Consider the following 13,496-nt stretch of genomic DNA (forward strand, 5'->3'; position numbering starts at 1 on the left):
GCTGTCTTCGGAGCCATATGAAGAATGATGGACATTAGGGAATCTGCTGTGTCTGGGCGAATGAGCATAACCATGGTTGCAAACATCAGAAGTAAAATGTCACAGCTCAGCTCCCTGTTGATTGCTAACCAACATATAGTGAAAGGGGCAGGATGTCAAGAAAGAACCTCGCTTAAGTTTGCAGTGGCGTCCACCCTGCTGGGGTCACCTGCCTTTTCCAGACGCCTTCCGTTGCATTTATTATTATGTTGCATTCCTCCAGCTGTCTTGCATTTGTTGCTACTTTCTGAGAAATGGCCTGTGGTGTTAGTATGTTGCCGTTTTATGAGCCCCGTTCCCTTTTAACAAAACCCATGAGTCCTTCCCCTGTATTCAGGTAGTGATTTATTCCTTTATAATCATTAGTAGTTGGGAAATAAACGGAAAGCCACACGGTAGCCCGGTAGCACAGGGGAGCGGGGCTTAGCTGCTTGAGTTTTCTGAACTGAGCGCGTGATGCTCTTCTAAAGTGCCTGGGTCGCCCGAGGTGATGTAAAAAATAACCAGGAAGTCCACCCTGCAGATAAATGAGCAGTCACTCTATACCTTATTGACTCTAGGATTCGCAATAGGTGAAAAGAGGGATGCGCGCAGCCTTCACTTGCAACTTCTGGTCGGCTAAAGGGAAGAGCCGCTCTGTCCGGCTCGGTCTCTATGGTTTCTGCTGATTGTCGCCCCACGTGGCCCTCTGGGAGCCGGAAGTGCCGCTAAGGCACGGCGGGAGGCATCCCGGCTCTGATTTTCCCCGAGCGAGAGCACCTCTTAGCGTGTGCAGAGTGCCTCCTTAGATCCCGGCGCTCCCAGAGAGGGGCGGGGCACCGTCGCCACAGAGCTCTTCCGTCTTCCTCCCGGCGGCCTCCGCCGGTTCTTGACTTCCTGGCCGGTAGCAGCTTCTGCCTGGTGGGTCCTGGGGAGGGTCGGTGCCTGTTGCGACGAGGCTCTTAGCGGGGATGCTCGGCCGGGCAGCGGAGGCAGGAGGAGCCCGCCTCGTGCTGCGGCAGGTGTGGGACTGCTGGACGGTCTCTCTCTCGCTGCCCGCACCACAATCCCCGGCGGCGGCTGGGAGTTGGAGCCCCGCGACCTCCGGAGGTCCCCGGTAGGGAGTGAGGCAGATGTCCGTCTCGCTGCCCCAAAGGATGTGGACCGCCGACGAGGTGGCCGCCCTGTGCTACAGCCACTACGAGACCCGGCTGCCTAAGCAAGGGAAGCCGGCGGCTGGTCGAGAGTGGACTCTGCTAGCGGCGGTACTGCAGGTGGAGAGCGCAGGTGAGGCTCGGAGAGGACCAGGTGGGCTCTGGCTTCTGCGGTGGGGGGGGAGGCGCCCTGGCGAAAGGGGGCGCCTCAATGGGAAACCCAGCGAGGGCCTTTCATTTTATGGTGTTGGTGTCCAAGCTTTCTGTGGCCGTTCTTGATTAAGCTTATTAAGCATTCCAGCCTATTTCCATGGGTCTGCCTGATGCACCGATATTCCTTGCAGGGGTAGCTGTGCTGCTGGATATAACGGAGGAGGCTGCTGCTGCTGCCTTCAGCTCCTCCTAGCAGAACTTGGTTGCCCCAAGTGAGTTACCTTAGTTGTGTCCCTGGCTTGTGTGGCAGATCACCTCCCCACTGACTGAAGAGGATGGCATACTTGGGGGGAAGAGTTCCATTTGGGATTAGGGTGTTGATTCCAGTGCTTCAAGAGCTTCTGGTCTGTTTCAGAGCACTTGTGCCAGTTACTGTCATTAAAGCTTTCAGTGTATTAGGACCTGGTTACTTTATCCCATATAAATATCACCCCCCCCAGCACTGAGACTTTCAGGAGAGGGGTTTCACTGTCCGCCCCGTCCGCCCCCTGCAAAAAATAAGTGAGCCTCTCTGTGATGCCAGGGTGTTTGGTTCTAGAATAAAGGAAAGAGACAAGAGCTGTGGGTGATTTGGTATCTCCCCTAAAGGGGATTGCACTCAGTGGCAGCACCCAGGCTCTGGAATTCCCTTCGCAGGGAGCCTGGGTGGGCTCTCCCATTGTGCCTCCAACCCTGAAAAATAACAAGAAATAACTTTCATGGGACCTTCATCTATTGGGACTTAAGAAGTGTGTGTGTGAAATGAGGGTAAGACACCGCAGAGGCAACTGCGGAACTGCCGTTGCTTCAGCCTTGCTGCCCCTGAGCCTAGCTTTGTGTGGGTGAAGCCCAACCCAAAATTTTCTCTACCCTGCTGCAGACATTGTCTGTCCCTCTTCCAACTACCATTATTTTCCCCCTCAGAAATAAAGGCGATTGTTGCCATGGGAACTGGAACGAAATGCATTGGGCAGTCAGAAATGAGGAAGACTGGTAAGCAGCCCCCTTCCCGCCTGCTGGAGCTAAGTCCCCCCTCCTCACAAGCCCCTTGCAATGGAGCAAGGGCAGCTGCACTCTGGTGTGGCTACGTGCTTGGATTCCTCCTGGAGAGGAACCGTGTCGGGCTTACTCTGTTGGTTTTGGTGGTGGTGCTTCTGCAGGAGACATCCTCAATGACAGTCATGCTGAAGTGGTGGCCAAGAGGAGCTTCCAGAGGTGAGCAATGAGCTTTGAGGGTGGACTGGGGTCGGGGGTTGGAAGATTCCCTGGAATGGGCAGCTTCTTTGGAGGCCTGCTTATTCCAGCTCTGTGGCCCTTTAAGCCAGCTAAACTTTGCACTTTTCCTACCTGCAATGCATCTGAGAAAAGAGGACTTGCTTGAATTGGCTGATCAATTATTTTAAGAATTTGTAAACTGCTGTACGTTCAAAGAGTACCTGAGCTGCATACAAAAAACAGAATATAAAATGTAATACAAATTACAAAGCAAAGTTAAGAACACAAAGTCAACCAAAATTAAAAGCTGCAGAAATAGAATGGACTAATTGAGGAAAGCTTGTGGGGGGAAAATAAGTTTTCAATGGACATAAAAAAGTGTTTCTGTCTGGCAAATTAATCTCACCCAACAGTGCCTGCAGGTGTGCTCCCACCACCACCTCAATCACCCTTCCAAAATAGGGGGATTGGCAACTTGGGATAGTTGTCAAGAACCAGAGTAGACCATCTCTGCTGATTGGACCATCTTCCAGATACATCCCAATGACAGAATCCAACAGTATGCTAGCAAACATTCACCCACCTAATAATATAAGCCTGCATTCTAGGGTAGCAGCTCACCCTGCCTAGGTAGTCCTAAGCTTTCATCAGAAGATAGGTTAGTCATACACACCCTCCCTACAGGAATGCTGCTCTCTCACCAAGGAGTGCCCTCCAACATCAGGTTCTTTCAGCACTCTCATAAATGCAAATTAAAACAAGCAAATGAAGTGGCAGTTTTTCATCAGTCCCAGGGAGGATCGCATTAGATTCAGGTGCCCCCAGAGGGGGTATTGCTGGTGATGTCTCTTGTAAAGCAGCTGTCCTCTTGCCCCCAGGTACCTCCTTCACCAGCTGTGGCTGGCAGCTGTGTGCCAAGAGCCCAGCATCTTCCATCCAGGAACAGAGGAAGGGAAGTGGATTCTCAAACCACACATCACATTTATTTTTTTCTCCAGCCACACACCTTGTGAGTACGTCAGAACAATCCTTTTGGTTGGGGGAATCTCTCCCCTGCCCTTGGTGGCCTCCCTTGGAGCTGGGTGGTAGCCTGGTGTGGCTGTGCTGCATTGGTGGAGGCGGAAAGTTCCTGCAGTGAAATTGTGAAAGAGCCTGGCTGCCAAATAGCCCAGCATATCACTGAGCCACTGGGCTGGATATAAATGTAACTGAAACTCACTGTGGGTAAGCTATAAAAAGGGTGAATTCTACACTATGCATTGTTAGGAAAGGGATTGAAAATAAACGGCCAGTATCTTGATGCCATTATACAAATTTATGAGGAGAGCATACTTGGAAGACTGTACAGCTTTGGTTGCCTCACCCCAAATGAGGATGGGTTCTCTGCTCCAGGGAATTTTTCCTCTGTGGGAGAGAGCCCCTGCTTGTCTTTGTCTTCTAAGAGCCCACCCCCCATTTCTTCTAGGTGGGGATGCTTCAATTATCCCAGTCTTGGAAGTGGAAGCACAGCCTTGCCAGCCCCTGAAGCCATCAAAGGCAGCTAAGAGGGGCATCAGTGACTGTGGGCCTCTGGCAGCTGAAAGGGAGTCTGAAGAGATGGCAGCTGACCATTTCCCCAAGAGACAAAAAGTCTGTGGTGCTGAGCTCCTTGCTGAGGACCGTGTAGGAACCAAAGTGGTGGATGTCCACAGAACTGGGGCCAAGTGTGTCCCAGGAGAGGCAGGGGATTCCCAGCGGCCAGGTGGCGACTACCACACCGTGGGGCTTCTACGGATCAAGCCAGGCCGTGGGGCCCAGACAGCCTCCATGTCTTGCAGCGATAAGCTGTTGCGCTGGAATGTCCTTGGCTGCCAGGGAGCCCTCCTGATGCATTTCCTCCAGCAGCCCATCTACTTTTCAGCCATGGTTGTGGGCCGTTGTCCCTACAGCCAGGAGGCCCTGCGGAGGGCCATTGTTGCAAGGTGAGCAAGTTGTGAGGATGGGGAGGGTATTAGCCAGGTGGATGGAGCAGCCCATTGCAGTTACTTCTGGGGATCATGCTTGTTTCCTTATTTCAAACACTGGATCGTGTCATGTTGCTGAACGGTGGTTGTGCTCTTTTGTTCCCCCAGGGGTCTGCCTGTTTTGTGTTTGCCAGATGGCTTCCGAGTTCAGGAGCTGGAAATCCTGCAGTCCCAGCTGGGCTTCATCCACAGCCGTGAAGCAGTCCAAGCCAACCATGCTCTGCGCCAAGGGAGGGTGGTGCCCTGCGGGGCAGGTGGGTGTCTCCAGGGGCGTTTATGAGGGTGCTTGGGCTTTCTGCTCCCCTTCCCTTGCTTGGAGGTGGTGGCAGGGAGACCCTGCTGTGGGGATTGATATTGTTTGTATGCATTACCAGAGCCATAAAAGTCTGAGGGCAATTCCAGCGTTGCCATCTAACCAAAGAGACCAACTTGCATTGCAGGGGTTGGACTAGATGACCCTTGGGGTCTCTTCCAACTCTAAAATTGTATGAGAAGAAAACTTGGAGGTGGGGGTAGAGTGGGGAGCAATAGATTTCCTTCTGGAAGTTCCCTGGGTATTTCTGCTGACTTGATTGATAAACAGATATTATCGGCAGAGCAAATAAACATTTCTGATAAAATTGCTGTTTGTAATAATAGAAAGCAATGCTGGCTGCATTGGAAGGAATAAAATCACCAGGTAAGAGGAAGGGAAAAGAGGAAAAGGAGAGGCAGCAGCTAACCAATGTGTGTGCATTTGGTGTCAGCGCATACCTGGGCAGCCGCCTTCTTCTCAGGGGTATGGCCAAAGAACTTGTTGAGATGTTGGGTTCTGAGCTGGGGGTTTTAAGGGAGGGGAAAAGATGTCATTGTGTTACTACCTAGCGATAGGGTTGCCAGCATTGGGGCAGCAAAAGGCGAAGCTGGTGATCCACAGCTGGTAACAGTGGTAGGAGTAAAGGCCACCGTCTGTTGGGCTGCCTGCAAAAGAATAACCATCTGAGTTGGGGGCTTTACAGGATGTCACTTAGTGTTTCCCTTGCATATTTTGAGGCAAGTGACTCCTCCTTCCTCTCTTTCCTCCCAGCTATCAGCTGGAGTGCTGTTCCGGAACACCCACTTGATGTCACTTCACATGGCTTCAAGCAGGGGTCAACCAAGAAAGTGATTGGAAGCCCAAAGTCCAGGTGTGTGTCACAGGTGGCAGGAGCCACAGCTAGGTAGTGGGGTGTGTGTGAGAGAGAGGCAGATGCAGTCCTTTGGATGATTTCTGTGTGTGTGCTGAGTGAGCCAGACTTGTTGAATTTCAGAGAAGAGGTGAGTCTCAAACCACAAGAGACCGACTCTTTCAATTGACTTCATTCTGTACCACCCCCACCCTGCTTCTTCTGAACTGGTTTCATGGCAGACCTTTTGTCCGGTTTTTAACTTCCTTACCATTAGTGATAAATGATTCAGGTCAGTTGCTTGGTCTTGCCATAGGAACCTAACAAAAGCCCTAGAGCTGGATTAGGCCAAAGATGGCCCATCTAGCCCTGTGTCCTGTTCTCACACTGGCCAACCAGATGCCATAAAGGGAAGCCTACAAGTAAGATCCAAGCACAAACAGAGCATTTTCCCACTCAGGATCCCACCAGTGACTGGTAATCAGAGGCATGTCGCCATCTTGTCTAGTAGCTTATACGCCATCAACATGCCTCCTGCTGTTGAAAGTCATTGTGGCCAAGTGGGCTGTGAAGCATTCTCTCTCTCTCTCTCTCTCTCTCTCTCTCTCTCTCTCTCTCTGTGTGTGTGTGTGTGTGTGTGTGTCTAAACGCTGGGATCAAGCAACAGAACTGACACACTTAACATACATTAAATGAAAAATAATGCCTGAAACACACAGTTTACATGAGCTGCAAATGACCATGGAGGGTGGCCTGAATTGGTTGGAATCACCCTGGAAAGAAATCTCTGCCATGGTGTGGAGCAGGAGCCTGAAGTGTTGCAGCTGTAATCGTAACAGTACCAGCTGCATAGACAATGAGACCATTTATTACTGGGCTGCTTCTAAGGAAATGGGGAAGGAGGCTTGGCATCTCAAGGGAAAGTTTTTAGTCAGCAGCTGATCAGCTTACAGCCTCCCAGGAGACAAAGATCCTCTGAGGAGAAGAGGGTGGACAGTTGTCATTGCAGGGTGAGGGGAGGTGTCGGAGTGTAGCACTTTGGCCCTACAAGGATCTATACTGGGAGTGGTGAAATAACCTTGAGAGATGGTGATGATTAATGAGGGAGTGAGGGCGGTGTTTTCTTCAAATCTACTCAGGACAGTAGCATTCCAAGCAAGACACATGAGCTCCTCACAGGTCTGTGTGCGCGTAGGAACCAGGCAACAGAGTTGGCACGCTTAACATACATGAAGCAGAAAATAATCCCTAAGACGTACAATCTGTCCCAAGGGGGTGAGTTGCCTACAGTCAACCTAGAAGAAAATCTTGGCCCCAGTGAAAAGGGGCGTGTGTGTGGCTAAGGGCCAGAGTAATTTCATTACAGGCTTGTTGACAGGCTTGAGGCAGGCTGATCATATAACACCGGACTTGGCACAGCTGCAGTGGCTGCCGGCACATTTCAAAGTGCTGGTTTTAACCTGGAAGGTCCTTTATGGCTCAGGATCCCAATATCCTTCAGAACTCCTTTCTCAATACAAACTTTGGCCTTCACCTGTGGGTGGCAACAAGGGCAAGTTTCTTTTGGGGGGGGGGCTTCTCCATCTATGAAGGTCTGTCCTGACACCATCATTAAAATCCTTTTGACACCAGGTTAAAAATTAAGTCATCTTCTTTTGTTGTTGCTTTTCTGCTGGGTTTGTTTGTGGATTATTGGAATTGTTTTATAATTTTTCTTTTTGTCTTTTAATCTTTCCTTAAATTGCTTAGGTACTTTTTTGGTAGTAGATGAAAAATAAGTCACTTAACTAATTATATTAATAATGAGATGTAAAAGCATCAAGAATCAATACCATGTTCCGTTTTGGCAGCCCCACGTGAAAAAGCATAGTCAGAAATGGGAGTCTTATGAGGCAGGATAGCTACAACTCCCAGATTTTAGCCATAAACATTGTTGAGAAGCAAGTGAGAAATACGACCCAGTGTGTTGTAGTGGGCACAGCCTTGGACTAAGACTTGGGAGACTATGGTGATGATGATGTACCAACACAGGGCATTTTACAACATAAAAACAAAAAAACACATAACTTAGTAACAAACAAACTTTAAAAGGCCATGGATGGTTTAATTAAACAAAGGCCTGGAAGAAGAGGACTGGTTTTGCATGGGGCCTAAAGACATGTAACAAATATATGCAACAAAGGCACCAGGTGAGCCTCGCTTTGGAGAGCATTCCACAAGCAGAGAGCTACCACAGAAAAAGCCCATTCTGGTGTCCCATCTCCCATCATCAACCACAAATCCACAGGCCCACCAGAATGAAGCTACGGAACCACTGGAGGCCAATGGACCACTGTTTGGGAACCCCTGATGTACACCATCTTGAACTCTTTGGAATATAAATGTACTTATCATAATGATGATGCCATTTGTGTACCTACCCCAGTCATCTGATTTTGGGGAGGTGAGATGCTGTGCTAATTCAACTGATAAATCCTGGCAGTTTTAGTTCCTTAAATTTCTCAATCCTTAGGCAGCATGCCTCAATTTTTAAAAGGTTTTTAAATAAAATTATCATAAGAACTTGAGCCTCTTCTTAAAACATACTCACACAAGGAAAAAAGCCTTATGATGGCAGATTCCCTCATAGATTGCCAATTGCACCAGTCTCCTTTGGGCATTAGGTGTTATGAATCCCTGTCAACCTGCAGATATCAATTTCTGAAAAAGCAGAGGTCTTGCAAGAAGATTTTTTGCAGTGGCCTTTGGGGACAGAAACTTGACAAAGCAGCACTTCAATCAACAAGCTGGCACCCTTGTCTCCTTTTGCAATGAGACTTATGATCAGAATTTGGTCTTCTGTTGCCGATAGGTCTCAAATCTGCAAGGTGGAACTCTTTCATGCATTCCTGAAGCTGGCGGCCAGCATTCCACAGGAAAAACTGCCAAAAACTCTCAGGTGAGGAATTTCCCACTGTCTTTTAACTGCTGCATGCTCCACTTCTCCGACAGCAGGAGGGCCCCATGTTCTCCCTGTACCACTATGGGGTTGGCAACTTTTTCCTTTGAAAGGTAAATTGACCAATGGGAAAAGTGAGCCAGTGGACAGAGCTAAAGTCCAAAGCAGCTGGCATTTGCAGGACTGCTGAGTTTGTTTAGCTCTTTCTCTCTCACCTTGTACTGCTCCATCCCTTTAGGTTGCAGGCAGCAAGGCTGTGAGCCAGTTTTGAAACTCAGTTCTATGGGGATTGTATCCTTTCTTTTAATAGAAAACACTGTATCATTGTTCTTTCCCAAGCTTTCCCTCCTGTATGCTACCCACTTTCTGTTTAGCTGCATCTCCCTGTACTGAATGGCTTTCCCCTGCAGTGTCTTACAATCTTTGCATTAATGCTATGTTTGCTTTGGCTGTATTGAGGTTGCGTGCAGACACTTCCAGGGCCAGGCTCTCATCTTCCCTGTTCTAACACACTCCTGCCAGCACCTGCTTCTGCAGGCTGACTAGATGTGCTGTGTGTACTAAGAGGTATGCTGGCCCCATGCTGCTTGCATAACTTCTCCTTCCTCAAACATATTTTGGGCTTTGCTTAGTTTTGCAATTTCCTGGGGTTTTGTTTGCACTTTGCCTGTTTCCTGTCTCTCTGTACCCTTGAGGCAGAGACTGGTGCCCAGGCAGCTGGTTCTGATTTGACACGGTTGTCCCTCCCTGTGGGCAGGAGGGGGCAGTATTTCTATATTCAGGTAACTTGGTCTTCTTCCTGCACACTTTGATGGGGCAGGAGCTGCTGAAGACAGTGGGCCTCTGCCCTGTTCACCTTGGGTGCTTAACTTCCCTTCTTGTTCAGCCACAGAGTGCCCAGAGAGGAGCAAAACCTGCCCTTCTTCAGCAAAGTTGCTGGCAAGAGCAGGGCTGGACATAGCTAAGTTGGTGTGCTGGATACAGTTGGTGTTTTGATACTCTATGGTGGGCAGCAGCTGCATGGCTTTAAAAATAAATAATGGTTACGTAATAAACATTGGCTGAGTGCAAAGCTTTTGTTCTGGCCTCAGCCTGCCTCACAGCCTTTCAGATGTCCGCAGATATCCCCTCCCACAAAACGCAGCCAAAGCTGTCAACAGCCTACTCCAGTCTCTGCAAAAACACCAAGTTTCCTTTTATCCTGCTACGCTCCACCTTCAGCAACTTGCCAAGTAGGTGGTATGTGCACAAGCTGGCTCCTGCTGCTGAGTGTCCCACTTTGTGGGTGTTCGTATGGCCTCCTCTGGGCCTCCCCCTTGCAAGGCAAACACAGGCAGAGCTGCTTGTGACCATTTCTACACCAAAACGTTTTATTGCAGCCCTTGGCCATGAAGTTTTTGTGTGGTTGTTGAATGTTTGCTATTTGTTGGGCTAAGCATGGCCTGAATGGTGATGATATCCTTTGTTTACAAAGAGCTGGGAGGGGCGAGCAAGGCAGGACAGTGACCCATTCCAGGACTGTTTGTTTCTCCTCAGAGAGAAGAAATTAAAGACTTACTGGGAGTATAAGGAAGCCGCTGCCAGTTACCAAGAAGCCTGGAAAGCACTGCACAGCCAAGCTTTGGGCTGCTGGGTGAGGAACAGTCGTGATTACCTGCACTTCACGTGAGAGGAGGAAGTTGCACTGTGACACCTGGCTCAGAGCCAAGACTGCCTCACCTAGAGGGTGGGATGCTACTGGTCCCTCCTGTGACTGACGGGCATAGAGCTGCAATGATTGAAACTTGAAAGATAAATATTCTTGAAACTTATTTTTAAACCACCACGACTGCTACATACTTAGCCACCACCACCCTTTACATTTTAACAAAAGGGCATATAGTGGTACCTCGGGTTACATATGCTTCAGGTTACATATGCTTCAGGTTACAGACTCTGCGAACCCAGAAATAGTACCTCGGGTTAAGAACTTTGCTTCAGGATGAGAACAGAAATTGCGTGGCGGCGGTGGTGCAGTGGGAGGCCCCATTAGCTAAAGTGGCACTTCAGGTTAAGATCAATTTCAGGTTAAAAACGGACCTCTGGAACGAATTAAGTACTTAACCCGAGGTATCACTGTACTAAAGCAAGGTAGCAGCCCATGAACCCTGTTACTTAATTGTTGCAGCATGGTCTTTTCTGTTTTTGTCTTTCTGTAACTTGGGTGTGACTGAGGTTATTAAGTCAGGCTGAGATTGCAAACAGCTCTTTACAAATCTATTGTTAATTAACTGTAGTAGACAAAAAGTGGGATCTCCAATTGTGTAATGTTTGCAGTTCTGGTGCTGGATATGAATAATTTTAATTGTATACTCATTTTAAGAAGTTATTATTTAGGCTTTTGTTGACAGAAGTTTTAGAAACTTATTAAGTACAGTAAGCCTGCAACTTATACACATTTAACTTGTGTGCATTCAGCTTTATGCACTTTGCAATTAAAAAAAAAAAAGACTTTGGCAATCCCACCCACTGTTGCACCCAATGTGTTTTGATTGTACAGGATTTTTGGCTTTAGGTGTGATTCCTGGAACGTAACCCCAGCATAGATTGCGGTCTTACTGTACAGGACAGATTGAAAGTGACTCTTGCATGCTGGTTATTTGAACTGGTTGGAGCTCAAACATAAATGCTTAGAGCAGGGGTCATCAGTGTGCCCTCAGATGTTGCTGGACCAATCCAGTCATCCTTTACCACTGACCATGTAGTAGTGCAACAATCTGGAAGGTCCCATGTTTGTTTTCTCTGGCTCAAGAGCCTAGTGCTGTTAAAATAAGCCATTTAGGAGTTGTTCTACTGAAGCAAGCTAGGCTACTTTGTATAGTAAACAATTCCATTTAGCTTTATCAGCTTTTAGAGAATTTTGAGGTCAGCACAGCAACTGTCTAAACTGGATTGTGAGGATGAATGCATTATTGAAAATGTATCCTGTGACAGCAATGGATTACACAGCTGTGTTTTAGTATGGCTCATAGAGGTGAGTGTAATTGATAGACCTGTGCAACAAAGGCACCAGGGGATGAACACCAAGGAAAGGAAGTCCATTGCTGCTGCAGGAGGGGGAAGGAGGCCAGCTCACTCCTCAAAGATTTAAAGAGCGGCCTGATTTTCTCATGAGTGCCAACATATTACTGCATAGGATTATCGGGCCAGCCATCATTGTAAATGCAGCCTTGGGGGAGGTGAAGAATGTTACAGGGCTTGTGAAACTTCCTCATGCCCATCCTGCTTATTCACTGAAAACCTACGTACTTAATTCATCCAATCTGCCATAGTTGGCTGCCTCTTTGTTAATTATAAACAAGGTACCCACCAAGCCGGATAGATGACTAATAACATGTGATGTAATGCTAGTTTTCATGACGTCGTTAAGGTGTGCTTAGAACAGAATTGGCTACATCTGGCATCTACCTGCTTTTTGGATGTGGAGAGCAAATATGACCACCTCCAAGACTGTAGCTAGATATATCTGTCTTTGCTCTGAATACTATCACTACAACATGGTTATTGATTTGTTGTTGTTTAGTCATTTAGTCGTGCCCGACTCTTCGTGACCCCATGGACCAGAGCACACCAGGCACTCCTGTCTTCCACTGCCTCCTGCAGTTTGGTCAAACTCATGCTGGTAGCTTCGAGAACACTGTCCAGCCTTCTAGTCCTCTGTCGTCCCCTTCTCCTTGTGCCCTCCATCTTTCCCAACATCAGGGTCTTTTCCAGGGAGTCTTCTCTTCTCATGAGGTGGCCAAAGTATTGGAGCCTCAGCTTCACGATCTGACCTTCCAGTGAGCACTCAGGGCTGATTTCCTTAAGAATGGGGAGAGGTTTGATCTTCTTGCAGTCCATGGGACTCTCAAGAGTCTCCTCCAGCACCATAATTCAAAAGCATCAATTCTTCGGCGATCAGCCTTCTTTATGGTCCAGCTCTCACTTCCATACATCACTACTGGGAAAACCATAGCTTTTACTATATGGACCTTTGTTGGCAAGGTGATAATCAAGGTTATTGATTAGCCTTTGTCAATCAAGAATTATAGCCAGAGCAAGCCTCATGCCTATTGTATACCTTGAAAGATACATCCATGTATCTTCCATTTTATTTCCAAATAAAATGGAAATAAGACTGTTCCATAACTGCCAAATAATTGGGCATGGGTAGCATTCAGCTGACAGCTGCAAAACGTTGTTACATATTATTATTATTATTATTATTATTATTATTATTATTATTATTTTAAAAAAATGAGGACCGGGTGGCACTGTGGGTTAAACCACAGAGCCTAGGGCTTGCCGATCAGAAGGTCAGCAGTTTAAATCCCCGCAATGGGGTGAGCTCCCGTTGCTCAGCCCTAGCTCCTGCCAACCTTAGCAGTTCAAAAGCACGTCAAAGTGCAAGTAGATAGGTACCGCTCCGACGGGAAGGTAAACGGCGTTTCCGTGTGCTCCTCTGGTTTGCCAGAAGAGGCTCAGTCATGCTGGCCACATGACCCAGAAGCTGTATGCCGGCTCCCTTGGCCAATAAAGTCAGATGAGCGCCGCAACCCCAGAGTCGGCCATGACTGCACCTGATGGTCAGGGGTCCCTTTACCTTTATTATAAAAATAATACTGTCCACCACCACCCCTTGTTAAAGAAAGGAATGCAGGGACCTGTCTCCAGATATTAAATAATCCTACAAAGGGAAGTCCTGTCCGATCACTCTTCAAAGTTCCTCACCAAAAGCTCAAGGAAACTGATCTGGCTCCTAAAGAGGAAGAGTGTGAAGGAACTTATTGGAGGTCTTCTCACAGTCTGAGAA

At 48.1% G+C, this 13,496-nt stretch overlaps 1 protein-coding gene across 2 annotated transcripts; it reads left to right on the forward strand.

Annotated features, from left to right (window-relative positions):
• The first annotated feature begins 699 nt into the window (after positions 1-699).
• Positions 700-12,902, forward strand: ADAT1 (adenosine deaminase tRNA specific 1). 2 transcript variants are annotated; one of them, XM_081921649.1, is made up of 10 exons: positions 700-1,305; positions 2,289-2,357; positions 2,525-2,579; positions 3,458-3,588; positions 4,045-4,540; positions 4,691-4,836; positions 5,649-5,748; positions 8,579-8,665; positions 10,202-12,204; positions 12,701-12,902. In XM_081921649.1, exons 1-9 carry the CDS (start codon positions 1,152-1,154, stop codon positions 10,332-10,334), a joined length of 1,371 nt encoding a protein of 456 aa, XP_081777775.1. In that variant the 5' UTR covers positions 700-1,151; the 3' UTR covers positions 10,335-12,204; positions 12,701-12,902. The 2 variants fall into 2 exon arrangements, with proteins under 2 accessions (XP_081777775.1, XP_081777776.1); XM_081921650.1 differs by lacking the exon at positions 2,525-2,579 and having other exon boundaries at positions 1,170-1,305.
• Positions 12,903-13,496: the final 594 nt, after the last annotated feature.

This window comes from Podarcis melisellensis (assembly GCF_964234715.1).
Source record: "Podarcis melisellensis genome assembly, chromosome: 8".
Lineage (NCBI taxonomy): Eukaryota > Metazoa > Chordata > Lepidosauria > Squamata > Lacertidae > Podarcis > Podarcis melisellensis.